Source organism: Neofelis nebulosa, chromosome 16 (assembly GCF_028018385.1).
Source record: "Neofelis nebulosa isolate mNeoNeb1 chromosome 16, mNeoNeb1.pri, whole genome shotgun sequence".
In the NCBI taxonomy this organism is placed as follows: Eukaryota; Metazoa; Chordata; class Mammalia; order Carnivora; family Felidae; genus Neofelis; species Neofelis nebulosa.
The window spans coordinates 62,123,960-62,151,827 of NC_080797.1; the positions used below are offsets into that span (position 1 = coordinate 62,123,960).

Consider the following 27,868-nt stretch of genomic DNA (forward strand, 5'->3'; position numbering starts at 1 on the left):
ATGGAACCACAAAAGGCCCCGAATAGCCAAAGTAATTTTGAAGAAGAAGACCAAAGCAGGAGGCATCACAATCCCAGACTTTAGCCTCTACTACAAAGCTGTCATCATCAAGACAGCATGGTATTGGCACAAAAGCAGACACATAGACCAATGGAATAGAATAAAAACCCCAGAACTAGACCCACAAACGTATGGCCAACTCATCTTTGACAAAGCAGGAAAGAACATCCAATGGAAAAAAGACAGTCTCTTTAACAAATGGTGCTGGGAGAACTGGACAGCAACATGCAGAAGGTTGAAACTAGACCACTTTCTCACACCATTCACAAAAATAAACTCAAAATGGATAAAGGAGCTGAATGTGAGACAGGAAACCATTAAAACCTTAGAGGAGAAAGCAGGAAAAGACCTCTCTGACCTCAGCCGTAGCAATCTCTTACTCGACACATCCCCAAAGGCAAGGGACTTAAAAGCAAAAATGAATTACTGGGACCTTATGAAGATAAAAAGCTTCTGCACAGCAAAGGAAACAACCAACAAAACTAAAAGGCAACCAATGGAATGGGAAAAGATATTTGCAAATGACATATCGGATAAAGGGCTAGTATCCAAAATCTGTAAAGAGCTCACCAAACTCCACACCCGAAAAACAAATAACCCAGTGAAGAAATGGGTAGAAAACATGAATAGACACTTCTCTAAAGAAGACATCCGGATGGCCAACAGGCACATGAAAAGATGTTCAACGTCGTTCCTTATCAGGGAAATACAAATCAAAACCACACTCAGATATCACCTCACGCCAGTCAGAGTGGCCAAAATGAACAAATCAGGAGACTATAGATGCTGGAGAGGATGTGGAGAAACGGGAACCCTCTTGCACTGTTGGTGGGAATGCAAATTGGTGCAGCCGCTCTGGAAAGCAGTGTGGAGGTTCCTCAGAAAATTAAAAATAGACCTACCCTATGACCCAGCAATAACACTGCTAGGAATTTATCCAAGGGATACAGGAGTCCTGATGCATAGGGGCACTTGTACCCCAATGTTTATAGCAGCACTCTCAACAATCGCCAAATGATGGAAAGAGCCTAAATGTCCATCAACTGATGAATGGATAAAGAAATTGTGGTTTATATACACAATGGAATACTACGTGGCAATGAGAAAGAATGAAATATGGCCCTTTTTAGCAACGTGGATGGAACTGGAGAGTGTGATGCTAAGTGAAATAAGCCATACAGAGAAAGACAGATACCATACGGTTTCACTCTTATGTGGATCCTGAGAAACTTAACAGAAACCCATGGGGGAGGGGAAGGAAAAAAAAAAAAAAAAAAGAGGTTAGAGTGGGAGAGAGCCAAAGCATAAGAGACTGTTAAAAACTGAGAACAAACTGAGGGTTGATGGGGGGTGGGAGGGAGGGCAGGGTGGGTGATGGGTATTGAGGAGGGCATCTTTTGGGATGAGCACTGGGTGTTGTATGGAAACCAATTTGACAATAAATTTCATATATTAAAAAAAAAATAAATAAAAGTAGGTATCATTTGCACATGGTACACAATTAAAAAAACAGCAACATGATGAACATTAAATAGGTCTCCATCTCACGTCCATTCCTTGAGCCAACAGGTTCTTCTCCCTAAACACAATTGCCGTTTTTAAAATTATTTTTAAAGTTATTTTTATTTATTTTGAGAGAGAGAGAGAGAGCAAGCAGGGGAGGGGCAGAGAGAGAGGGAGACAGAATCCCAGGCAGGCTTGAAGGCGATGTTCTCAATGCGGGGCTCAAACTCATGAACGCGAGATCATGATCTCGCGTTCATGACCTGAGCTGAAGTTGAGTCAGATCCTTAATAGACTAAGCCACAGGCACCCCCCTGTTTTAATTTTTTTTTTTAATTTTTTTTAACGTTTATTTATTTTTGAAAGAGAGAGACAAAGCATGAACGGGGGAGGGGCAGGGAGAGAGGGAGACACAGAATCGGAAGCAGGTTCCAGGCTCTGAGCCGTCAGCCCAGAGCCCGACGCGGGGCTCGAACTCACGCACCGCGAGATCGTGACCTGAGCTGAAGTCGGACGCTCAACCGACTGAGCCAGCCAGGCGCCCCTTAAATTTTTATATATATTACCAGATACAATCTATGCATATTTAAGGATCTAAATATATTCTTTTTCCTCTAATTGTTTTTCACACAAATGAAACACACACACTGCTTTGCATTTTGGTATTTCAACAACAGAAGACAACTCCATATTAGCTGATATGGAAACACCTTGATAGGCATCTAGGATATTTCAAATTTTTTGTCATTATAAATAGCAAATTTATATTCAAATTTGTCAAATTCATTTACATTGCAAGGAATATCCTTCAATATATGAAATTTCACATATATAGGAATATTTCTGGAGGATAAATTCCTAATGAAATTTCTAGAGTAAATGCTATTGGCATACAGAATTTTAATAAATATTTCCAAAATGTCCTCTTATTCTAATTTAGAGTCCACCAACAATATACAGCATTGCTGTTTCCCCTAAGTACCTGCCAACACAATGCAGTATCATACTTATATGACCTTTGCTGATCTGATTGGTAAATAATTGGTATGAGGACTACTGAATGTTTTCTCATATGGTGAAGAGCCATTTATATATCTTTCTGTGAAACTCTGTTAATTTCTTTTGCACATGTTCTATTGTGTGTCTGATCTTAAAAAAATTATATAACACATTACATATTATAGAAATTAGCTCTTTTGTCATATGTGTTGAAAATCTTTTTCCAACGTGTTGTCTTGTGATTTTATTTATAGAATCTTCTAATGTAGAATTTTTGGCTTTATGTATTTGAATTTATCAATGTTTTCTTTTATGGTCCCTGGGTTTTGTGTCTAATATTAACCACAGTTTACTTAACCATTCCCTTTCTCCTATTATTAAATGTAGTCACTAAAATTTTATTACTACACTATTTAAATAATTTCTTCAGAGGAAGTTTTCAAGAATTAGATTTCAGGGTCATAGAGTTTCAACGTAATTATAACTTTTGACTGAACTGTCAGATTGCCAGGATTTACAATCTTTACCAGTATAATCATCAAGTTAAGATATAGACATGAATATCATGCACAGACCTTTTCCAAACATAAATTTATACTAAGCACTATTCAAATCTACAGTTAGGTTCATAATCCAGGGTTTAAAAACTTGTATTACACTTCTACAGAATCTAAACAGCTTAAGAACTACTGTTATTTCCTGGGAGGAAAAAGATTAAGTGGACAAATTCTTCTGGAGCAAAGGGGGAGTTCAGAGGACTCTGCTGGAAAATCCTAAGAAAGTAACTTGGCAAATTAAGCATTGCAGTAAAGTCAAAAGAAGACCGCAGCATTTAAATGCAAGGCTGTATTTCACTGTTCACTTCGTTCTTTCCCTTCCCAAGAGCAGTTTCCCTTCCTTCAACATTCTTTCCAAGTATCCTGAGGTTCTAGCCACCACGTAACACTCCTCAGTCAGCTTCTTCCATTAGATGTCTCCTGCTTGGCTCCTGGATCAGCACCTTCAAGTTCAAGTTCAAGTAAGGCCAGGAAATAAGATGTTGATCCAAAGTGGAACACCCAGTCCCAGCCCATGCATGCCAAGAGAGCACTTCCTCATGCAAATGTACCTGGTGCAATTATAGCAGAGATTTCCAGCTTCTCTGGAGCTATGTCTATCATTTGCTGAAATCCATATACAGCTTGCAATATTTTTTGCTATCCCTTCTCCTTGCTGCCTCCTAGGGCTCTCTTTAAAGAAGTATTTAGGAGGCAGATTTTTTTGGAAAGAAACATTATTATAATTTCTTATTTATAAATTTTATGATGCCCTTCTGGAAATTTGGTACGGTGTCATGACAGGAATGCTTGTCAGACCAGATAGGAGAGTCTGGCAGATTCCAAGCACATGTCTGACAGGCAGTATAGCTTAGTGAGCATAGCCTTGGAAATCAGACTTGAACTTTATCACTTCCTAAATGTGTGACACTAAGCAAATCCCTGAACAATTCTGAACTAAAATATCACCATGTTAGGGAGGCCCTTCTTGACCACCCTTTATCTAACTGGCTATTCTGTTTTGTTATTCTTTATTATTATTTTCCCATTTGTATTTTTCATTGCACTATCAAATTTTATAATTGAATATTTATTTGTTTTTTATTATGCGTCTTCCCCTGTAAGTTCCATTAGGGAAAGGGTTTGGTTTGTTCACCACTGGATACTCATTGCCTAGCATGGTACCTGCCACAGAGGAGACTCAAATAACTGTAGAATAAATGAGCTCAGTTTTATTATCCCTAAAACATTGTCCACATCAGAGATGCAATATGAGATAATACATGTAAAAACATTCCTACAGAGCCAGGAACATGGTTAGTGTTCAACAAATGTTAGCCATTATTTTAGTTATAGTTCTCAGCAAGTCCTGGCCTTTGTAACTCAAGCTTCCTAATTGTAAAGTGAAAGGAAAAATTACTAACCCTTCCCTGTTGCCAAAGTACACTGTGAGATTACAAAAAATAAACAGAAGGTATTAGGAGGGACTCAGAAGACAGGATCCATTAAGATTAAGAATTTGTTAAATTTACATTCTCCCATCACATTTGTCTTAATCACTGCCATCCACTGCTCTCTTCAGAGTTAGCAGTTCTTGCCTAATAGTCTGAAATTGCAAATTCACTAGAACTTTACCCCAACCACTGGGTAAAAAGATATCTGGGAGAGCAAAATAGGGTTGAGAAGGACTGTGCTTAAGTACAATAGTGGCAGCACTCTAGAGATTCACAGAAAGAATGGAGAATTAATCTGGCTATAAAATAACCTGGTGATATATCCAATTTCTGATGACACATACTATTCTACCTCTTGAAACATGAAACTTTATTATTATTAAGCTACCTCTTTTTCCCCTATACTTTTATCAATGGTGTGTCTTTATAATATCCCAAATTCAGTCTTCAGATGCCCCCAGATCTGTAATCTTATAATTCTTCCCTACAGAATTTCTAAGAACCATGATTCTTAACATTGGCTGTGTGAAGTAACCACCTACGTACCTTGTAAAGAATACAGATGTCCAAGACCCACTGAATGAGAAAGTCGTTAAGGTAAGATTTGAGTCTCTATTTTTTAGAAGATCCATAGATTACTCTGGTGCAAAAACAGAGCTGAGAACCACTATTCCATTTGTCCCAACCCCCTAGCACTAGAATAACAATATTCCATTCAAAGGCAAAGGTAATCCAGCATAAGATGAAAAGTTCAAATAAGTGTCAGGCAGACCTGGCTGTCACTACCAGCATGGTACATACCTCACACAAGCCTCTTTTTCTTTAGCTTTAAATGGGAAATACTAAAAGTCCTTAACCTCAAAAATTTGGATTCAACACTAATGTGTATGAAAATCACTTAGCATGTCTGGCAAATAGTAATTGCTAAATAGATTGCTTACCTTCCAAAGGGTAACTCATTTCCAAGCTGTAATCTAAAAAAACTCTGTATAATTTTATTAATGAAAAATCCTACAAGTCATGCCATCTTCTGCTTTTCTTGCTTTCCTAAACCAAAATAAGGAACAAGTACACCCGAACAGGCCCTGCCTCAGATTATGGAAGCAGGATAACTCAGCTAGTTGGAGCTTTTATTTGGTTGATTTTATAAATCAGGTCAAGCTCTTGGTGTCTGTCTACAATTATCTCACTGCTACATTCTATATCCTTGTGCCAGATGTCGCCAAAGTATGTCTCTGGTCAAAAGAAGGGCCAGAAGTCAGACCAATATAAAACCAGTACAGGGGAAAGCCTGGTGTGCCTGAAGCATCATTTTGAGATTCCATTACCCAAGGCATTCCATATATGTATGCAACTTGCAAATCACTATGGTAGGCACTGTGGCAAATATAAAATATAAAGAAGGATAAAAGAAAGCTTCTGGCCCTTCAATAATCATTTTACAAATTTAAATAATATATTTTAGAAATTGCCACAAGTTATTCGGACCACAAGCCAAATCAAGGGTGGTGAAGAAAAATAAAGATGGTCAAGATGTCCACTTTTTCCTCTTCCCTCACAGCACTGGATGGACTACAAACTTAAATTGTGCCCAAGGACAACAGTGGCACTGTCCTGACTCTGTGGAAGACATGGTGACATCAGGGAATCCTACATCTGTCCTTGCTCTCTATTTAGCACAGAAAATGTGCCAGACCCTCTAAGTACCTTACATAAATCTTATTTAATTCTAACAACACTCTGAGACAGGTACTATTATTAATCCCATTTTACAGATGGGAGAAAGGAGGCTTAGAGAAGTGACATCATGAGCCAGGAAGTAGAGTTGCGACTCTGACCCAGGTTGTCTGAATCTTGAGCTGTAATAAAACTCACATCTCTTTGGCAACAAATTTTCTTATTTTTATCCTTTTTATATTTGTGTATGTTGTCTAGTGAAATGGTATCTCTGTAAATCAGCCTGCAAAAATGGAAAAAAATACAATACCGAGGGCTAAAAGAAAAAAGGTAAATACAAACCATCAGAAATGACTAGGTGCACACACTATCAGCCTACACCATCACCACCTTCCAGCCAATTACTTTAGTTATCATTGTATCTCTGAGTTTATCTACGACCTACTGTTTAGTGTGCCTGCTCACAATATCTAGAGTCTTACAAAAGTAGATTTAATGACAATAGCAGTTCTCCCCCCTTATCAAAAAAAAATTTTTTTAACGTTATTTATTTATTTTGAGAGAGACAGAGACCGTGCAAGTGGGGTGGGGCAGAGAGAGAGGGAGAGAGAAACCCAAGCAGGCTCCACACTGTCAGCGCAGAGCCTGATGTGGGGCTTGAACTCACGAACCTTGAGATCATGACCTGAGCCAAAACTGAGTCAGGCGCTTAACCGACTGAGCCACCCAGGTGCCCCAATTTTCCCCCCTTAAATATAGTTTTACTTTCTAAGCTGACAAATAATTCATTGTTTTGATCATCCCATATACCACATTCTAAAACGTAAAACATACAAGAAAAACAAGATGCTTCAGAAGAATCCTAAAGATTAAAGTGCCTTCTGTTCTCAACCCATAGGCTGACTACTCAATAGCAGGCCTTGAATTAGGGCTTGCTTATCTTAATGCTAATAACTTTTTACAATTCTTAAATTTATCTTAAACATAGGTTAAACATTCTGTCTCTCTCCAAAGCCATTTCTCCTACAAAATGACTACACATGAAAACCTCCATAGAAGTTGCCATCTAGAAGGATACTGCTATATTCTGAGACACCTGGCCTGCCCTAGAAAAGAATGCAAATCTACAGTTTAAAAATGTAAAGTATGCTACACCAAATAATTCTTACATTTTAGATTTCCCTTTTTGTCTGCCTTTTCCACATTTGATTCAAGGGTAACATTTTCTTTTTTTCTCTCTTTAATAACAGAAGGCTAACGCTCCTTCCTTTCACTGGGCTAATCAAACAAAATGCTGTTTTGATTGTAGGGAAGGGAAATGCATTCCCTACAAAGATATAATATCCAAGCATAGGAATGAAATAGACCATAAAAATAGTATGACCACCCATATGTGTCCCTCCTCCTGTTTGGTAGGGTGGGAGTGGGGTCAGAAGACCAGGGGAAGGAGAGAAAGAAAGAAATTGTATCCTGAGGAAAAAAACTAACATAACAAGCATTTTCCTGACCTCCAGGCTGGGGAAGATATAACCCTGCAATGGTAATGAATCTGCTTGGTTCTAGCTGAACCCCAACAAACATGGTAATTGGAATTCCAGCTTACACAGAGCTTTTTCTCCTTTAAGGCAGGAAAGCAAGGTATGGGGATGAGGAATAGAGAGGACTCTCAGGAATCTCAGTGGCTACTGTGGCTAACAGTACCCCAACCTGCTTTAGTCACTACCTACATTCTTTCCTATCTGAAGCCAAAGTGAAACTCCTGCAGCTAAGGCCAGTATCTTCTCCTCTGCTACCTTTTCCAGTCACACTGTCAAGCCTGCTCTGGGGGCAGGCAGTCCCTCTTCCCATTATGGAGACCTCCAACAACCCTGTACACAGCAAAGGGAACAAGAAGCTGCTTCTACCCTTTATCTGCTTCCCCAGAGGCTGAATAAGACCAGAGAAGAGGGAGAAGCTTTTCTACACTCCTCCCTTCTCTTCTAAGAAAGCCCCAAGAGATCTAAGGCAGCCATCCCCTCTTTGCCTCCAGCCAAGTTTCTTTCCACTCATCCACATATTTCTTTTCTTCTCCCCATGTACTGCATATGAATGATTTTCTCCTCTCCTTTTCATGGCTTTCCATAAAAATCCATAAAACTAAGCTGTTGAAGCATAGTTATACATTCTCCTAGGGTAGATTTTTTTAAATTCAGTTTTATTAAGGTAAAATTGACAAATAAAACTGTAAGATTCTAAGGTGTACATCATGGTGCTTTGATATACATATACATTGTGAAAAGATCCCCCCCCCATCTTCAGATATTTATCTTCTCTGTGAGAACATTTAAGTTCTGCTTTTTTAGCCATGTCAAATTATCAAATGCAATGTTATCAACTATAGTCACTATGTTTTACATTAGATCTTCAGAACTTATTCATCTTATAGCTGAAAGTTTGTTCTTAGGGTAGATTCTATATTTTATGCCTAACTTCCATGGCCCTGGGCCCAGTGATTAGTACAAGATAGTCAATCAGTGCTTGGAGATGAATGAATGCATGCATGCATGCATGAATGAATATAGATAACCAAAGTTCATAATTCTGTTATCCAGAGATTGAAGAGAAAGTTCTTCAGTGATTGACTTTATGTGCTACTCTTCTTTACAATAGTTAACATCTATTTCAAATAGTTATCAAGATCCCATGCAATTTCCTTTGAAGAAAATTCAAGGTGGAGATTTCAATCAGTTTGTTCTCCAAACAATTTTGTTTTCAAATTTAAGGCATCAAACTGGGAAGGAGATCTTCAACCTCCTTTGACATGAGGGTGGGAATGGGAGCTGAGGAAAGGGGGAAAACATATAGGAAATACTCCCTAAGCAACCAAATAGGAGGATAATTCAATACTTTTTAAGAGCCAGCCAAATACATGTAACCACTTTTGCCTTATAAAGAGGAAAAGATAACAAACCTGACTTGAATGAAATCTGGCAATAAAATAAAGTGATCCAGAATAATCTGCAAATATACATACCCAATTAATTGTTTCTCAGAGGACCATTAAAACTAGAGTCATCTTTTCCCCACATGTGCACAACTTCATAAAAATTTTCTTCATATAGATTGTCATGCATTGGTCTCTTTAAGACAAAGTCAGCCAAAAAATAAGGCAGTCTAATCCAGAAGATGCCACTGCAGACTGAGCAAAGTAAATCTTGAGGAAACTATATAAACAGCCTTGGTACATATTCCATCAATGATGCTGCTGCCTGCTGATAATGAGATCACTGATGACAGCACTGATGGGTGCTGAGATCTGACATCAGCGCTGCCCCTGCTTATCACACAACACTGGGCAAAGAATACAACCTTTCTACCCTCAGTTTGTCATCTGCAAAATGTTGATAATAAATGAGTGTTCATGTGAATTCATCAATGTTTTCAAGCACTAGGGAATGAGCACAGCTCCAGCTATTAGTGAGTCACAATAACTAACTTAATGCCATTTCAGACTCATCATCAACGCTGAAGGAAGTGCAACTGGGTCAGTCAATATAATAGTTGGATGAAGTCCTGAAGTAGCGATCACCTTCTCTGTGAAGTGAAGGTGAAGTAAAGAAGACAGTTTAAGAGCAGGCTAGGCTGTACTATGGTGATATACTTAAGAGGCCCTACTTAACTTCGAGAGTTTCAATTGGTGAAACTTTAACATTTATAGAGTGCCTACTATATACAATAAACATCCTAAAATAGACAGGATCCAGATTTTATCATCAAGGTTTGTAGAACCTAGCATTAGCCATGGCTAGCAAAGGCAGTTATCCTGTTACAAGAGATATTTAAATTTTTTAAAAGTCAATTTAAGTCCTTCTCTAACTAACTTCAGCCTGATTCAGCCTGGGCAATTTGTGGTAATTAAGCAACTATTTTGGGGGTCCAGTGAGATAAATAAATTTATAACATCTCATGAAATGTATTTAGTTAGATAGCATGATCCAGTAATTAAAACATTATTTGGCTTAACATTCTCAACAGCCAGGATGTGTTAGGTCTACGTCTGTGGGGCATAAAGGTCCAGTGGAGCACCAATACCAAGCAGTTGCCACAGGGAAAAGGAAACTACTGACCATTAAAAAATGCAAGGGGGCGCGTGGGTGGCTTACTCAGCTGAGCGTCTGACTTCAGCTCATGTCATGACCTTATGGTTTGTGAGTTCAAGCCCCACATTGGGCTCAATGCTGTCAGCGTAGAGCCCACTTTGGATTTTCTGTCCCCCTCTCTCTGCCTCACCCCTGCTTGCACTCTCTCTCTCAAAAATAAAATAAACATTAAAAAAATTTTTTTTAATGTAAAAAGCCCACTAAAACAATCATCTTTACTGAGGGAGAACTCACTCAAAGTTTCAGGTTACAACATTTTTCTACTTTGGTAAATACACCTTGAATGGAGATTATTATGCATACAAATATACTCATATTTATATTTATAAATATAATGCTTATATTTATATATATATATATACTCATTCCAAGTCCCTTATTTGCTTTCACAGACTATGTATTTTGCTGAGTGAGGCCAAACAGATGAAACAATAGGTACTGTATCTCAGTTGCATTTGAAAGCCAAGTTTACCCAAAAAGCTTTCACTTGGAATTACCAAAGGCTGTATAAAAACATATACCTACGTACATTGGAACCACTAAAGATATCTGATTCTTCACATTCACAGGAAAGTAACACTGCTGATTCACTGTCTTCCAAATGAGAACTCTGTAATACAAACAAGATCATTTCACAGATCCAGATGAATGGGGCCATAAGCCTGAGGGAAAAGCCAGCAGACATCACCGAGTCATGTTAGCTCATACGTGAGAAGCTGAAATTCTGATTAGTGATGGCTATTTTGGAGAGAATAAAGCCAACAAGTTGATTGGTTAGGTGACCAGAAAATTGATTGAGGCATGTTTGATTAGCTGAAGCATTTTCTATGGTTTCCAATTTGGGCAATGGGGTGTCCCTTTTCTGTAAAGATGGTACTACTAACTGTTTATAGTATGTCCTCTGGACTATTCCCAGAGGGTAGGCTTGTGTTCATTTATCCTCATATCCAAAGGTACATATTTAATATGACTGTTTAGAGTCAGGCTTCAGAATATAACATAGGACATGACTGGAGGTATCTAACTACTAGCCTCATCAGCCATCTTCTAACAAGTGTTTATAAGAACAGCCAAAAGATATGCCCTACCCAAGTCCACCTGATGGATGCCAGAAAACAATTTAAAACCTTTCTTCCACTGTCCAATCTCTTTTTCAAAATCTGTCTAGAAGACAGATAAGGAAAACGAGACAAAAGAGTGAAATAATTAGCTGGTAACACAAGACTATTCTTCCCTTATGACTAACAACACCACAGAAAAGAGAAGAAGAAAAAAAGCTCCAACTCTCACCCATTAAGTTCCACCCAAATGTTTGCTGTTTGAGTAAAAGCTACTGGAAACTGAGCTATCCCTACATAAAGATGTAAATGCTTATGTCATCAAAACTTCTCACTATTGTATTATCAAGCAATTCCACTTCTGGGTATAAATCCAAAAGAGCTGAAATCAGGATCTGGAAGAGGTGTCTGCACTACCATGTTCATGGCAGCACTATACACAATAGCCAAGATGATGGAATCAATCCAAATGTCCAACAACAGACAAATGGCTAAAGAAAAAGTGATATATACATACAATGGAATATTATTCAGCCTGAAAAAAGGAAATCCTAAGTGAAATAAGCCAGTAACAGAAAGACAAATATTACACGATTCCACTTATATGAGGTATCCAAAATAATCAAATTCACAGTAGCACAAAGCAGAATGGTGGTTTCCAGGGCCTAAGGGGGAAGGAGTAAATTGAGGGTTCTTCTTTAAAGAGTACAAAGTTTCGGTTTAGTGAGCTAAAAAAGTTATAGAGGTCTGCTATATGACATAATGCCTACTGTTAACAATATTCCATTGTGTATTTAAATTTTTGGTAGGAGGGTATACCTCATGCTTAAATGTTCTTACCACAAAACAAATAAACAACAACAAAAAAATGCAAAGAGGCATGAGGAAACTTTGGGAGGTGACAGATAGGTTTAGAGATGGTTATAGTGATGGGTTTCACAGGTGTATGCATGTGTCCAAACTCATCAAATTGTACACATTAACAATGTCTGTGTTTTGTATATCAGTTATATCTCAATAAAGCTCTCAAATGACAAAAAAAAAAAAAAAAAAAAAAACCCACCTTGCTACCAGTGGCTGAAACTTAATCTTATATTAACTACTCTGTGGCTATCCTAGTTGACTCTTACTTTGACTTTTCAAAGCTGCAACTACATTTAAACCCACTAAATACCTGTAGAGATTGAGTTTTGAAGTGCAAATAAACAACTGAAAAAAAAAAAAAAGGAAAGCTCAGAGCTATTATTTCTGGTAAGTGCCTTCTCCTGGTTTATCTTCTTTTTTCCTACCCTGATCTTTTGCCTACTTTAGTTTTCCCTCTTACAACCAAGTCTCATCTTCCATTTTCCCTCCCTCTTCCTCTTTTAGAAAATAAACAGAAACAACCAAACATTTAAAATCACTTTTTAAATCCTACAAATGCAAAATCTCTTTATTCCTCACTCCCTTGAATTTTGGAGGGGGGAATAATAAGAACATTTACTTTCCACTTGTCTTTTAAAAAAAAAAATCAGACTACAAAATACTTGAAGACTTATAAAAGTCATATTAGAAAAGCTAAAGGCATAATTAAAAAAACTAAAATATTTGAAGAAATTAATAAGGTAGAGATCAAAACTGCTTTCAATTCTCCCAAATTCTCAGATCACAACAGATGACAACATAAGTAATATTAAGCATATCAATAGTGGCTTGTCACTGCCACAGTGTACAATTAATCCAAATTACACTAGTTAAGATTTTCAAAGTTTTCATTCTTAAAAATATTTCAGCATGTTTACATGATTTCTTTTAAAATATCTTCCAAGAAGGTGGTTCTGTGATGACTCACACTCCTAAAGTTATTTTAACACTTTACTGCATACGTATTAATTGTAATTTAATTCATTAAGTTACAAGGTATCAATTTAAGTGTGTTGGCAGCATTAAAAATAATTGGTTCACGGAACAAATATTTACTAGCAAACAACATATTTAGTTCCAAATTAAAATCTAATCCTAAAGGAAGACAAAGGATATTTCAAGTTCTTTCCTCTGCTTTCTGGGGTACTTGGTAATTCCAGTTCCTGAGTTGTTCCTGGGTTCTGCAGAGTGAACTGTCTTGCTTATAACTATAAAGGACTTATTCCAAGAATGAATGAATATTTAGGAATTCTATTAATATAATTTAGCATATTAGGTCAAATGAGGAAAACTATAAGATTATCTAAATAGATGCTAAAAAGTACTTGATAAAATTAACATTACTAAACTGGGAATAAAAGATGCTACCTTGATCCACTCCCAGGTGGACTTTTATATATACATAGTACTTCTCAAGTTGGCAGGCTCTTCCCCAACCTGGCCTTGCCTGAATTTCATATTGAACAAAATCCTCCAGTGTTTTTCTAGCATGAAGATAGTGATCATGCCCAGTTTGTAGTGCAGATGTCAATTCTCTTTTCTTTTCCTTCTTTCTCCTCCTTCCCTTCTTAAATGTCCCTTTGGCCAATTTTGAAGTGGATAATGTCAAATTCATATTTTTGCATTAGAAGTGCCAAGTCCAAATCTTAACTAAACTAAATTGAGTTCATACCCTGGTTCTGACACCTACTAGCCATGGGATGGTGAACACATTACTTAATCACTCTGAGCTCAATTTCCTCATCCATAAATATAGGCACGAAAATAGCATTTATCTAATAGGGGCATTGGAAATATTGCCTGAGAGATAATACAGGAAAAGCACGCAGCATGACTTAGTTACTGATGTCACTACTGTTGCTCCTGCTGTTGCTGCTGCTGTTAATGATGATAATAATAATATAGTAATAATCTCCCTATTAGATGTAAAAGGCTTATAAATTTGCATTAAATTCCCTTTCAAAGAAACTTCTACTATATAGGGGAATTTTGCTTCTATAAAATTATAGGTGTTGGGGTGCCTGGGTGGCTCAGTAGGTTGAATGATCAACTCTTGGTTTCGATTCAAGTCATGATTTCGTGGTTCGTGGGTTTGAGCCCTGCGTTGGGCTCTGCGCTAACAGCGTGGAACCTGCTTGGTATCCTCGTGCCCCTCTTTTTTTCCTGCCCCTCCCACTCACTCTCTCTCTCAAAATAAATAAATAAACTTTAAAAATATATAGGAGTTTCACTTCTAAATACAGACAACTTTGTACACCCTATATAACACTGAAGTTTTGAGTTCACAATGAGTCATTCGTTACCATTTATTGTACCCCTACTATGTACTAAGCAATTTTCTGGGTGCTATATTAGCTACAGGAAAATTCTAAACAAAAAGGGAAAGATAACTGAACAGGCTCCAGAATTAGTTTTTTGTTTTTTATGAAGATGAAAAACTACAAAAAGAAGTATATGGCTCTATGGAAATATGCTTTGGCTAAGCATTGGAGAAAAACAAGGGCCAAGATTGTTGGTAAGGAAAACACATCCGTATATAACAAGAAGTTTCAATCCAGAATAGCTTCTAAGCAACAATTATAGTAATAAAATGTTGCAATCTTTATATGGAATGTATGATGCAAGGACTCATGTACTAAGAAGGATGTTTTGAAGAATGTTAAAATCTAACTTGTCCAGTTACCTAACAATTTGTAAGCAGAAGTCTTAAGAAATAATCCCACAAGAGTCAAAACCTGTTTCTACTGTTAAGTGTCTTTTATTCTATTCTTGTTGTATACAGGTTATGTGATTTTTAAGAAGCAGAAAATATTGGCTATTATATTTCTTTTGTCTTTTCTATTTTCATTTATATTTTCTCCCCCAACTTTTTTCGGAGGTTCTAAGTGAACACACTGCACTTATTCTTAAAGAAACTAGAGATTTTAAAAATATACTATTAGATACCAAACCATAACATACATGTGTACCTTGAAGCCTAATGACCACTTTGAAACTAAGCTTTTAACTCTTTAAAGGCCAAAACAAGAAGGTCTTATTTATCCTGACACTTAGACATAGCTGGATTGACAAAGCGATTTCACAGTCTAAACTGACCCAAGTGAGAAAACCCTCTCTGCAGTCCCTAACCCCAAGTTACAGATTTAAAAACCTTATGACTTCCTCTCTCCCTTCCTCCTTCCATTTCCTTCTCCCTTCCTTTCTTCCTTCCTCTCTCTCTTTCTCTCAGTATATTTCCATTACTTATTTTATAACTAGAAGTTTGTGCCTTTTGACTGCCTTTATCCATTTTGCCCAGTCTTTCCCCAACCTCTGGCAGTCACCAATCCGTTCTCTGTGTCTCTGGTTCTCTGTGTCTATGAGCTCAAAATTATTGTAAATTATGGTAAAAACCATTATGACTTCAATATGTAATATATGCATGTGGCCAATAAAATTCAGAAGCTGTCAAGGAGTATGTAAGTTTTCCTCCCATCCCTGTCCTCCCACTTCCTAATTCTCTACAATCCCATTCTCATAAGTAATCACTACGTGAGTTTCTTGGGATTTTTTCAGAGATATTGTGTGTGTGTGTGTGTGTGTGTGTGTATACTTTCTCTAAAAATACACAATGAAAGCACACTACACCTATTTTTCTGTCATTGCCTTTTAAACTTGTCTTTGGTTTCACTATTTTTAAAACTTCGAATTGTGGTAAAATAATATAACATAAAATTTACCATCTTGACCATTTTCTTTTTTTTTTTTTTTTTTTTAAATTTTTTTTCAACATTTTTAATTTTTTTATTTTTGGGACAGAGAGAGACAGAGCATGAACGGGGGAGGGGCAGAGAGAGAGGGAGACACAGAATCGGAAACAGGCTCCAGGCTCCGAGCCATCAGCCCAGAGCCTGACGCGGGGCTCGAACTCACGGACCGCGAGATCGTGACCTGGCTGAAGTCGGACGCTTAACCGACTGCGCCACCCAGGCGCCCCCCATCTTGACCATTTTCAAGTAAAGAGGTCATTAGTATTAGGTATATTCACATTGTTGTTCAACCAATCTCTATAACTTTTTCATCCTGCAAAATGAAAATTCTATATCCATTAAAAAACTAATTTCCCCTTCCCATAGCCCCTGGCAACCACTATTCTGTTTTTTATTTTTATGAGTTTGATTTCTCTGAATACCACAGATAAGTGATATTATACAGTATTTCTCTTTTTGTGACTGGCTTATTTCACTTAGCATGTGTCAGAATTCCTTTCCTTTTAAGGCTGAATAATATTCCATTGTATATATATCACATTTTTTAATCTATTTATTGGTCAGTGGATATTTATTTCAGTATTTTTGATCACTGCTATTTCATTGTATAGATGTTCCAAAATTCATTTAATCAGTCTCCTATTAATGGACTCAGATTACTTGTAACTGTATTCATTTTTCTAATTTGCTGTAACAAGATACCACAAACTTAAGTTTAAACAACACAAAATTTATTATCTTTATAGCTCTAGAGGTCAGTAGTCCTAAAATCAAAGTGGTGGCAGACCCAAGTTCCTTCTGGAGGCTCTAGGGGAATATTACAGGCTGAATTTGCTCTCTCCACCCCGCCCCCATTTATATGTTGAACTCCTAATCCCTAGGACCTCATAATGTGACTCTATCTGGAGATATGGTCTTTAGAGAGGTAATTAAATTAAAATAAGGTCTATTAGGGTGGGTCCTAATACAATATGACTGGCGGCCTTGTAAGAGGAGGAGATCAGGACACAGACACTGAGAGGAAAGACAATGTGAAGACAGAGACAAGACAGACATCTACCAGCCAAGGAGAGAGATATTAGGGGGAAAAAAAAAATCAACCCTACCAACACCTTGAATTCTGACTTCTAGCTTCCAGAACTGTGAGAAAATTAATGTTGTTTAAGCCACTAGTCTATGGTACTTGTTTTGGCAGCCCTAACAAACTAATACAGGCAGAATCCGTTTCCCTGCCTTTTCCAGTAACTAGAGGCCACCTACACTCCTTGGCTTGTGGCTCCCTTCCTGCATCTTTAAAGTCAGCAAAGGTAGGGTGAGTTTTTCTTATATTTTATCAATACAACCTCTTCTCTGTCTCCATCTTTCACTTTCAAAGGCCCTTATAATTATATTTCCCCTTATTCCAATAATCCAGGATACTCTGCCTATTTTGAAGTCATCTAATTAGCAATCAATTCCATCTGCAACCTTAATCCACCCCCTGCCCCAACCATGGAACATGATATATTTGCAGGTTCACAGGGGATTAAGATGAGGAGACTCTTTGGGTGGGAGGAGGACATGTTCTCCCTACCACAGAATCTTCTTTTCTGCAAGTTTTACTGGGGAAAATAATTGTTTTATAGAACCCAGTATTCATACCTAGTATAGCAGGAAGCACAAAATTAAGTAAATAAATAACACTACAGCCATATACTCTGTACATAAAGAGGATCCTAAACACCTAACAGCAGCAGTAGAATGTTTGAAATTGCTTTTTCTGGATGATGATTTGGATTTGATTCAACCACAGTATTTCACATAGGCCTCTTTGTAATCAATGGTACAGATCTGTAAGACAACTGGCTAGTATTAAGGATGGTGCAGCCATTGTGGAAAACAGTATGGAGGTTCCTCAAAAAGTTAAAAATAGAACTAACCTATGATCCAGCAATTATACTACTAAGCATTTACCTAAAGGATACAAAAATACAGACTTGAAGGGGTACACGCACCCTGATGTTTATAGCAGCATTATCAATAATAGCCAAACTATGGAAAGAGCACAAATGTCCATCGATGAATGAATGGATAAAGAAGATGTGGTATATATACACAATGGAGTTATTACTCGGCAATCAAAAAGAATGAAATCTTGCCATTTGCAACTACGTGGATGGAACTGGAAGGTATTATGCTAAGTGAAATTAGTTAGAGAAAGGCAAATATCATATGACTTCATTCATATGAGGACTTTAAGAGACAAAACAGATGAACATAAGGGAAGGGACACAAAAATAATATAAAAACAGGGAGGGGGACAAAACAGAAGAGACTCATAAATATGGAGAACAAACTGAGGGTTACTGGAGGGGTTGTGGGAGGGGGGATGGGCTAAATAGATAAGGGGCACTAAGGAATCTACTCCTGAAATCATTGTTGCACTATAGGCTAACTAATTTAGATGTAAATTAAAAAAAAATGAAAAATAAAATAAAAAATAAATAAATAAAAGCCTTTCTAGACTTGGGGAAAAAAAAGATGTGGTATATATACACGATGGAATATTACTCAGCCATCAAAAAGAATGAAATCTTGCCATTTGTAACCATGTAGATGAAACTAGAATGTATTATATTAAGCAAAATAAGTCAGTCACAGAAAGACAAATACCATATGATTTCACTCATATGTGAAATTTAAGAAACAAAACAGATGAATATATGGGAAGGGGGAAAAAAGAGAGAGGGAAACAAACCATAAGAAACTCTTAACCATAGAGAACAAACTGAGGGTTGATGGAAGGATTGGGTGGGGGATGGGCTAGATGGGTGATGGGTATTAAGGAGGGCACTTGTTATGATGAGCACTGGGTGTTACATGTGATGAATCACTAAATTCTGCTCCTGAAACCAATGTTACATTATATGTTAACTAATTGAATTTAAATAAAAATTAAAAAAAAAAAAGAAAGAAAAAAAGGATATAATCTATGTCCACTGAAGGACAGCAATAATTAGACTGAGTCACCTAGAGTTTAAATCAGGATTAACTAACTGATGGTTCCTTCTTCTAGGCATTCACAGTTCCTTGTACATATATTTTCTAATCCTTATCTCATTCTACTATAATTATCTCTCTATATATTGTTTCCCTCCCTCTAGACTATAAGTTTTCAACTTATATCTTTAGGGCCTGGCATACACTCAGCATTCAATAAATGTTCAGTGAATGAGTGACTTAGCATTAGTTGATGCAATTCTTCCTTGTTGTCAACAACAATAGTACAAATTGAAGATGAGTTATGATCTTTGTGTATAGCTATGGTTAAGACACCAAGAATCTTCTCCAAACACAAGATGTTTGTCCTTTAATTAGTCATAGTAGCAACAGCTCCTACTGAAGAGCCAACTGTTACATGAGACACTGCCTTCCTTGGGCTCCAAGTCAACATGGAGGCTTTAAGCCAAAAGAGCATCTTTATTTCTCAGAGATACTTAGAAGGTTGGCTTGTCAGTGGCTGAGGCAGTCCAGGTATGCAGCACTCCCTAACTTTCATGTGCAATTTGGCCCATTTCACCTGCAGAGGTATTGCTGCTTTTCACTCTTTGCAGGTAACATGTAGCTATTTTATGGTAAGCTTCACAGACTGTTTCCCCACCCACTGCTCCCTTCAGAAGTTACAGAATCTCTCAATGTAAATCTTACCCATCCTTCAAAGACCACTCAAATCTCAGAATTTCAGGGAGTTTCAAAATGATGACTTCAGCCTCAGTCATCTCCCTCTCCTCTGAGCCTTCATAACCTTGGCAGGGTTGGCAAACTATAGCCTATTTTCATATGGCCAGCAAACTAAGAATGTTTTTCGCATTTTTAAAGGGTTGTGGTTTTTTTTTTTTTTTAAAGAAGAAGAAGAAGAAGAAGAAGAAGAAGAAGAAGAAGAAGAAGAAGAAGAAGAAAAAGCAAGGAAGAAGATGCAAGAGACCATTTGTGGCCAGCAAAACCTAAAATATTTACTATCAGGCTTTTAACATGAAAAGGTTGCCAACCCCTACCCTAGAGCATACAATTTTGCCTAATGAGAACGTGCCTAGAACTGTCATCTTTACAGATCACAGTCTTAGCTCCCCTTAGTAGACTCTCCCTGTTGTCTACCAACAGTTATCTCTCAACTCTGTCATCTATTAGTCCTACCATCTGTCATTTTAGCCTTCCTGCAGGCTAGCACACAGTATCCTAATCCTGGTCAACAAGACCTAAAGCAAGTCTGCTTGAGGGAAAGATTTTCCACCCTGATAAAGGAGAACTGAGAAAAACAACAATAAAAACCCTGCCCTTTTTCTGCCTTTGGATGCAGTGGTGCAAAGATATGAGGTCTACAGCTGTGACAAGTCATTTTGTGACCTGGAAAGGGGAGGCTCAAGAACAGGAGGCAACATGCTAAGGATGACAGAGCACAAAAGATGAAAAGAATCCAGAACCTTGATAACTGCATGGAGCCACTGCCTTACCTCTGACCTTTTTATGTTTAAAAGGTCACAGTTTATCCCATTTTTAATACAGTAGTTTGGTACTTTTTTTTTTGTTTGTTTAAGTTTATTTATTTGAGAGACAGAGAGAACAAGCAGGGGAGGGGCAGAGACAGACAGAATCCAAATAAGATTCCACACTGTCAGCATGGAGCCCCATGCAGGCCTCAAACTCACAAACCATGAGAATATGACCTGAGCCAAAACCAAGAGTTGGATGTTCACTGACTGAGGCACCCAGACACCGCAGTAGTTTGGTAGTTTCAATGGAAAGGATCCTAACTCTCTAAGCAGATTTTACGTAGTTCGAGAACAGGGTCCTTATCTTCTATGTCTGCATTTCTATAGCATCCACAGGGCTGCAAATGTTGGGATCCAATTATAAGTAATGACCTTGGATAAAACTTATCACACAGAGTTTGAAAAGATTCCTGAGTATACAAAAGCAACAGAGGAGGCCAGCTTCTATGAAAATAACCGATGGACAACGATAAGCAGAGCATTTCATATTTGTTACCTTATTTAATACTAAACAACCTAGTAAAGTTACACACTCCTAAATCATTCATTAAATGTAAGTGGCAGAACAAGGATTTTAACTGATGTCTCCTAGATACCAACATTCCTACTCTTTCATTATACCTCCTCTCCCCAAGTCTTTTATCACAAATAACAGTGATAAGAAGTCCCCCCCCCCATTTTATTGAGATAAAATTGATATATAACATGTATTAGTTTAAGGTCTACAACACGATATCTTGATATATGAATATTTTGTAGATTTGGAGATTCCACTTTTTAATTCTTTGAATGTTCACTTAGGATACTATCTCAGATCGTATACAAACGCCACATTACTCGTAATAGCAAATTCACATCTTCACATGGAGATCATTTGAATATATATATTTTAAAGCCCACCAAACTCTGTCATCTTCTTGAGGTTTGGGCTTTTTTTTCCTTCTCTTTTTTTGATATAACCATCTGTCCTACGAGGCCATGTTTCTGAAATAGGAGAAAAATCCCTAAGCAGTGATTCTTTTTTTTTTTTTTTAAAGATTTTATTTTTGGGGGTGCCTGGAGGGCTCAGTTGGTTGAACATATGACTTTTGGTTTCAGCTCAGGTCATGATCCTAGGGTCATGGGACTGAGCCTTGTGTTGGGCTCCATGCTGAGCCTGGAGCCTGCTTAAGATATTCTCTCTTTCTCTCATTCTCTCATTCTCTCTCTCTCTCTCTCTCTCTCTCTACCCCCCCCTGTCCCCTCTCCCCAGCTCACAAACAAAACAAAACAAAACAAAACAAAAACAACCCAGCATGGGGCTTAAACTCACAACCCTGAGATCAAGAGTCACACACTCTACTGACTGAGCCAGCCAGGCACACCCTGCCGGCCCCAAGCAGTGATTTCTTAAAAGTGTGGTCCCCAGGTCAACAGAAACAGCATCACCTGGGAACTTGTTAGAAATGCAAATTCTTAGGCTCTGCCCTGGATCTAACAAATCAGAAAATCTGGGGGTAGGGCCCAGAAATGTGTTTTTAACAAGCCCTCCAGGTGATTCTGATAAACATTGAGGTTTGAAATACACTGGTCTAAAGTATTTGCATCTACAGAGAACACTTAAGTCACTGCTTTAGAATCAGAATGGTGCAATCATATCAGTCCTGAACTAGTTCTCTATAGCAAAACCAACAAAAGGAAAGTGGTGAATCACCAGTGAGATATAAAAGCAGCCATTCATATACAGACTATTCAATTTACAAAAAGGGGCACTACCCGTATTTATTGAATGCCTACATAGGTAACTAGGGTACCATGGTGGATTTTGAAAAGCAATCATCCACAGAAGAACAAATTAATAAGCAAGTAATAAGTAAGCTCATAAATACGTGAAAAAGCAAAGAAGCCAGTGGTAGATGTTCAACCTTCACTGAAATCTCATAAAAAAAAGAATAAAATAGCAGCAGTAACTCAGAACTTCTAGATCTGTAATCTCAAAATAAAAAAGAAAATTTTTGGATTTATGTCTCTAGTTGCTAATTAAGTGGCTCAAAATTGATATATAATCCATAGAGAGATAGATTTGTTTTAATTTAGGCAAACCAAATAATCTATTATTTTCCATTTTGGGTTAGGCTTCTGCTATTAACAAGTTAGCTGATTACTTCCCTCCTGTTCTGTGTAGGAGTTTGGGGGGAAAAAAAACTGTTCTGTCAACTTTATGAGCTGACAGCAGGCTAGCAAAACAAGGAGATACAGAAAGTTTAACTCCCAACATGTGCTGAAAGCATACAATTCTTGTTGTCCACTTTTTATTTAGTAAATCATCTTATATACTGTTTTTATGGTCTTTAAAACCTGAGACTTCTAATTCTTTATTTCCCTCTTCAGACCAACGCATGAGAGCTACCTGTGGTTTAAACACAGCCATAGACTCGTGCCCCACAAACACCTTAATATTTTTTTGTGTGTAGCTTGATTTGGAACCTGGGCTATGAAAGTGAGTTGGGTTTTAGAGATGCTAACGCATATACCATGTAACATGACCACCGTATGCTTCTGTAGAATGTGCAAAGAAGCAAAGCTCTGTTACTCCTTTGGGGAATGCAGGTTTGAAGAGCAAAGAGAAGGCTATTTTAGAGAAACTGGGAGAATTCAGAAAACAAGAAGAACTTGAAGACAAGAAGACACTGAGTACGAAAGAAGAGAAACGCCTCCCTTGGACAAAGGTCTGGGTATGTGTGCCAGGAAAGAAACACAAGTGCAGAAAGATTGCTCTTACTGAGATAGAGTCCCAAGACATTATCAAGTCAGGTTTCAGATGATTGTGAAAAGAGCAGTTTTTACTTAGGACCAAGGATTAGGCCTATTTCTCAGTAAAGAGCTTGATTCCCTCTTCAATTAAGTAAGAGAACTGAAAGACTGAACTCTAGTACCAGAGAAGGATCCAGGCTGATTAGCAAGGAAGGCTAGAGATACTTAAAATTAAGGACTAACAAGCTGAACTGGGAATAAAGTGAGTGATGATTTTGGACTTGTAATTAATTTCCTATTATTTTAATGTGTATTTATCTTTGAGAGAGACAGACACAGAGCATGAGTGGAGGAGGGGCAGAGAGAGAGGGAGACAGAGAATCTGAAGCAGGCTCCAGGCTCTGAGCTGTCAGCACAGAGCCCAACGTGGGGCTCGAACTCACAAACTGTGAGATCATGACCTGAGCCAAAGTCTGACACTTAACCGACTGAGCCACCCAGGCGTCTCTTAATTTCCTATTTTGACCACAAGATCTCTTCATACTGCAGAAAGGTCATTTTTATATTCTAATTAATTAACTGAACCTGACGAAAGCTGCCCAGAAGGAGCTGTAAGGTTGTAAACTTCAGATAAAATCTTTCTAGAAAATTCACTCCCTATTCTTTGGAGAAAGAGTTATACCAACCATTAAAACTATCTGAGGTGAACATCACCTGAATACCTCTCCAGAGCTCTCCTTCCCCGATTTGACTCTCAACATGTACTAAAAATCACATTCAGTTTTGGGTCTGGTAGAGATAGGGCTTACTACTCAAGATCCTTGAATTCATAAAACTGTTAATGGTGAGAGAAGCCCAATTACAAAATCTGCCCAAGTCTGCCTTTTTTTTTTCCTGCAGTCACCCACAATTTAGCAGGTGACACCATGGTGAGATTGCTAAACTCCTGGGGAAACTCTCACGCTGGTAGGAGACAAGGTGACCACATAAAATTCAGTTTCTGCCAGAGAATTCTGAGAAAGGTCCCTCAAACATCGGTCATGGGTCTGAGGAGTTCTTCCCGCTACCCTCAAGAGGAGAAAAACAGACTTTTCAGCCTGTCTCATCCAGCATTATAGAAAATAACCTGGAAAAGCGGGTCTTTATTGAGGGCTTAACAGCAGCCCAGAGCTGACTACAAGTTGAGCAATGTCAGGAAATGAGCCCAGGGATGAGAGGGGAAGTGTCTCAAGAGATCCCAGACATAAAACAGCAACACCCCACAGCCAGAGAACAGAGGAGCAAGAGACTAGAGAAAATAACCCACGAAAGAAAGGGAGCATTTCTCTCAGTTTAGTTCCACTTTAGAGAAAGGATTTGGGAGATGAATTCAGAAATTACTTCAAGGGCCAGAGATTCCAGGTGGATAGTCAATACCAAGGAGTCTTACCTCCTAAACCACAACTCGGAGACATCATAAGAGCCACTGTGGTGAGAAAAATCCCCAAAACTAGTCTAGGGGTTCCAGTGATAAAGGAGTCCCTCCTGCAATCAAGAATATTGGTTGTGGGTGCCTGGGTGGCTCAGTTGGTTGAGCATCCGACTTCGGCTCAAGTCATGATCTCGCAGTTCGTGAGTTTGAGCCCTGCGTCAGGCTCTGTGCTGACAGCTCGGAGCCTGGAGCCTGCTTTGGATACTGTGTCTCCCTCTCTCTGCCCCTTCCCCGCTCATGCTCTGTCTCTCAAAAATGAATAAACATGAAAAAAAAATTTTTTTAAGAATATTAGTTGCCCCAAATCCAAGCTAACAAAGTGAGTCAAAACTAAAATTTGAGATAGGGCTCCAGTACCAACCATAGGTCTGTCCCCATGCAGTGCTCCTTGACTCCGGTTGGCTTCTAAGGTCTCATAGTTCCATCTCCTGAATGTTTCCACTGGGGCCAGGGCAGCTTTCCAGGTGCTGTGTGTCCTTATGGAGGCCAAAGGGAAACACCTTGGGGCCCTAAGCTTCAGGCCAAAAAAAAAAAAAAAAAAAAAAAAAAGAGACAGACAAGGATGCATCCCCAACTGATAAAAGCAAGGATACTAGAGACCCCAAAGAAGAGAGCATCAAGGAGGATGCAGAATCAGGAAGCTCACAAGGGAAGAGTCACTCTGCTCAGGCCAGGGGTCAGCAGAAACCTTTGTGAACAAGGCCCCCTGATTACTGCCACAGAAAGGAGTTCCTTTGAAAAGAAACTTGCATAAAAAGATGAACTGCTTTTGACAGCGGCTTCTTCTCAAGAGCAGAGGCAAAATGCAGGAAGGTCCTCTGCAGAAATCAAAACCCATGTCAGTAGAAATCAGAGCTCTTTTCATGAGAAGCAGAGAAAGACACTAAAGCACAGGAGTTTATGGTTGCTACTGTCTTGATCCTAGAAAAAACTTGGGGCTTACACATGGATTTCTTGCATTGGACATTAGTCAGCACAAGGATGAACTCCAGGCCCAGGCAATGCCCCTGAGGAAGCAGTGATAAGTGCCAAGTCCTACAGACATCAGTCAGGTTTTGAAAGGCAGAGCTGTCTGAGCATGGGCAGGATTGTCAGAAACCGGGATATTCCAGCAAAAAATCCCCTCCTGGGAGGATAATTTCTCTGAAAGAAAATGTTCATTCCATGTAGAGAAAAATCTTAGTTCTTTCTCATGTTAATATATCCTCTGAAAAGGATGGTCTCTGTTTCTCATAACCAAGAAAATTCTTTCCAAATATACTAGTTTCTTCTAACTGGGGAAAAAGAAGAAAGCAAAACAAAATATGAGAAGCCATTGACTTGGGAGTTGTCCTAGCTCATTTTGTTATTCTCACTATTCCAGTGTCTAGATGGAGAACAAATATTGGCATGAGAACAACACTGGTATTCTTAGTTGGTAATTAAGCCATGTCCATCTTAGAAAATTATTGTCTAAAATACAGTAATTTACTATCATCCTTTTGCCACAATAAAATAATTTCATTAGGAATTGTAATGTAATTTCCATCAGGAAATGTAATGAAACCCTACACCCTCCAGAAACTTTAAATCTGGAACATATTTTCTGTAAGTTCAGATCATTGTCATTGGCTCTGTCATTGTCATTGTCATGTGGATTTATCAAAGGAAGGTGGTTATTAGAAAAATTCAAAGTAAAAATCACCCTACTATAATAGTTACGCTCCCATTGGGGTAGAAAACAAAAACCTCCACTACCAAAATGCCAAGTTTTGGATCCAATTTGGGTAGAAATCAGAACATACAGTGCCACAGAATAAAACTTCCTCAGATTAAAAGTTCTAATTTCAAATTTCTGAAGCAATATCCTTTTTTCTCTAATCTTCAAAGAACTACAAACTGAGATGAATGGATAGACCCCTCTTGTGTTTCTAAGCTCTGAACTGTCTTCTGTAAAGGATAAGAAACAGTTCCATATTTTGACAAAAAGATCACTTGTGAGGTTAGGGATCATAAAAGTCCTCTCCGCAAGCATTGTTCATAGTTTACTTCCAGTCAAGTAATACTACTAAGTATACCCAGTTTCCTCAATTCCAAATAATCAAATGAGGAAAGATACTTTCTAAACTTCTTACTGAAAGTTTTCAGGTTTTCTGTGTATGTTTTGGCATTAGCCTTGGATAAATTTCCTTAGCTAGTTATTTCCCACTTATTCCTAAATCTAAACAGCTCTGATCATTTTGAGAATAAGAAGCATTGTCCTTTCCAGACCTATAGAATCTTTATTTATTTATTTTTTTTTTTTTAATTTTTTTTTTTTTCCCAACGGTTTTTATTTATTTTTGGGACAGAGAGAGACAGACAGAACATGAACGGGGGAGGGGCAGAGAGAGGGAGACACAGAATCGGAAACAGGCTCCAGGCTCCGAGCCATCAGCCCAAAGCCTGACGCGGGGCTCAAACTCACGGACCGCGAGATCGTGACCTGGCTGAAGTCGGACGCTTAACCGACTGCGCCACCCAGGCGCCCCCAGACCTATAGAATCTTATGACGTTAGCACTGCCTTTGAAATTTTGAAAGTTTTGGTGTATTTGGGAGGAATATGTAGTTATATTCTCTGTCCCATCTGAGCAATGGGAAGCTGGGAATCTCAAAAGGCAGACACCATATTCATGCTCTCCTAGCAAGCCCCTTGGCAACAAACCATGTGTTTGAAAATCTCCCCCAAAGCAGTAATCAACCAGCTTCTACTCATCAAACTGCAGTAATCAAACTTCAGACTGAGACCCATTAATAGCTTGTGAAATCAATTTAGTGGTTTGCAGCAACTTAGCTTTAAAAAAACAAAAACAAAACACAACAAATAGAAAATATCAGAGCACCCTGCATAAAAAGGAAGAACTGTTTCATGAAACTTCTGTTTTAGATATGTATGTGTAAGAGCACTATACAAGTGTAACAAGTCATAATGTAAAATGTATTTCTTACCGTGGATCTCCATCATAAGAATGGAGATCTTCCATTCTTAAGAATGAAAGCTACTCCTCTAGACTACAAGTTTCAAGAGGAAGAAGATC

At 38.1% G+C, this 27,868-nt stretch overlaps 1 protein-coding gene across 4 annotated transcripts in view; it reads right to left on the reverse strand.

The window, feature by feature from the left end:
* The window catches only part of SSH2 (slingshot protein phosphatase 2), a 264,730-nt gene that overhangs the window by 194,909 nt on the left and 41,953 nt on the right, over window positions 1-27,868 (reverse strand). The window contains exons 1-2 of one of the 4 annotated variants that reach the window (XM_058704057.1): window positions 25,173-25,335; window positions 10,898-10,978 (exon numbers count right to left, since the gene is read on the reverse strand). The exons of 1 other annotated variant lie outside the window; for it this stretch is intronic. In XM_058704057.1, the coding sequence (XP_058560040.1) occupies window positions 10,898-10,978; window positions 25,173-25,175 (84 nt within the window). In that variant the 5' untranslated portion in view covers window positions 25,176-25,335. Of the gene's footprint in view, window positions 1-10,897; window positions 10,979-25,172; window positions 25,336-27,868 lie in introns of those variants that run through there. 2 more of the 4 variants (XM_058704059.1, XM_058704058.1) reach the window with 2 other exon arrangements.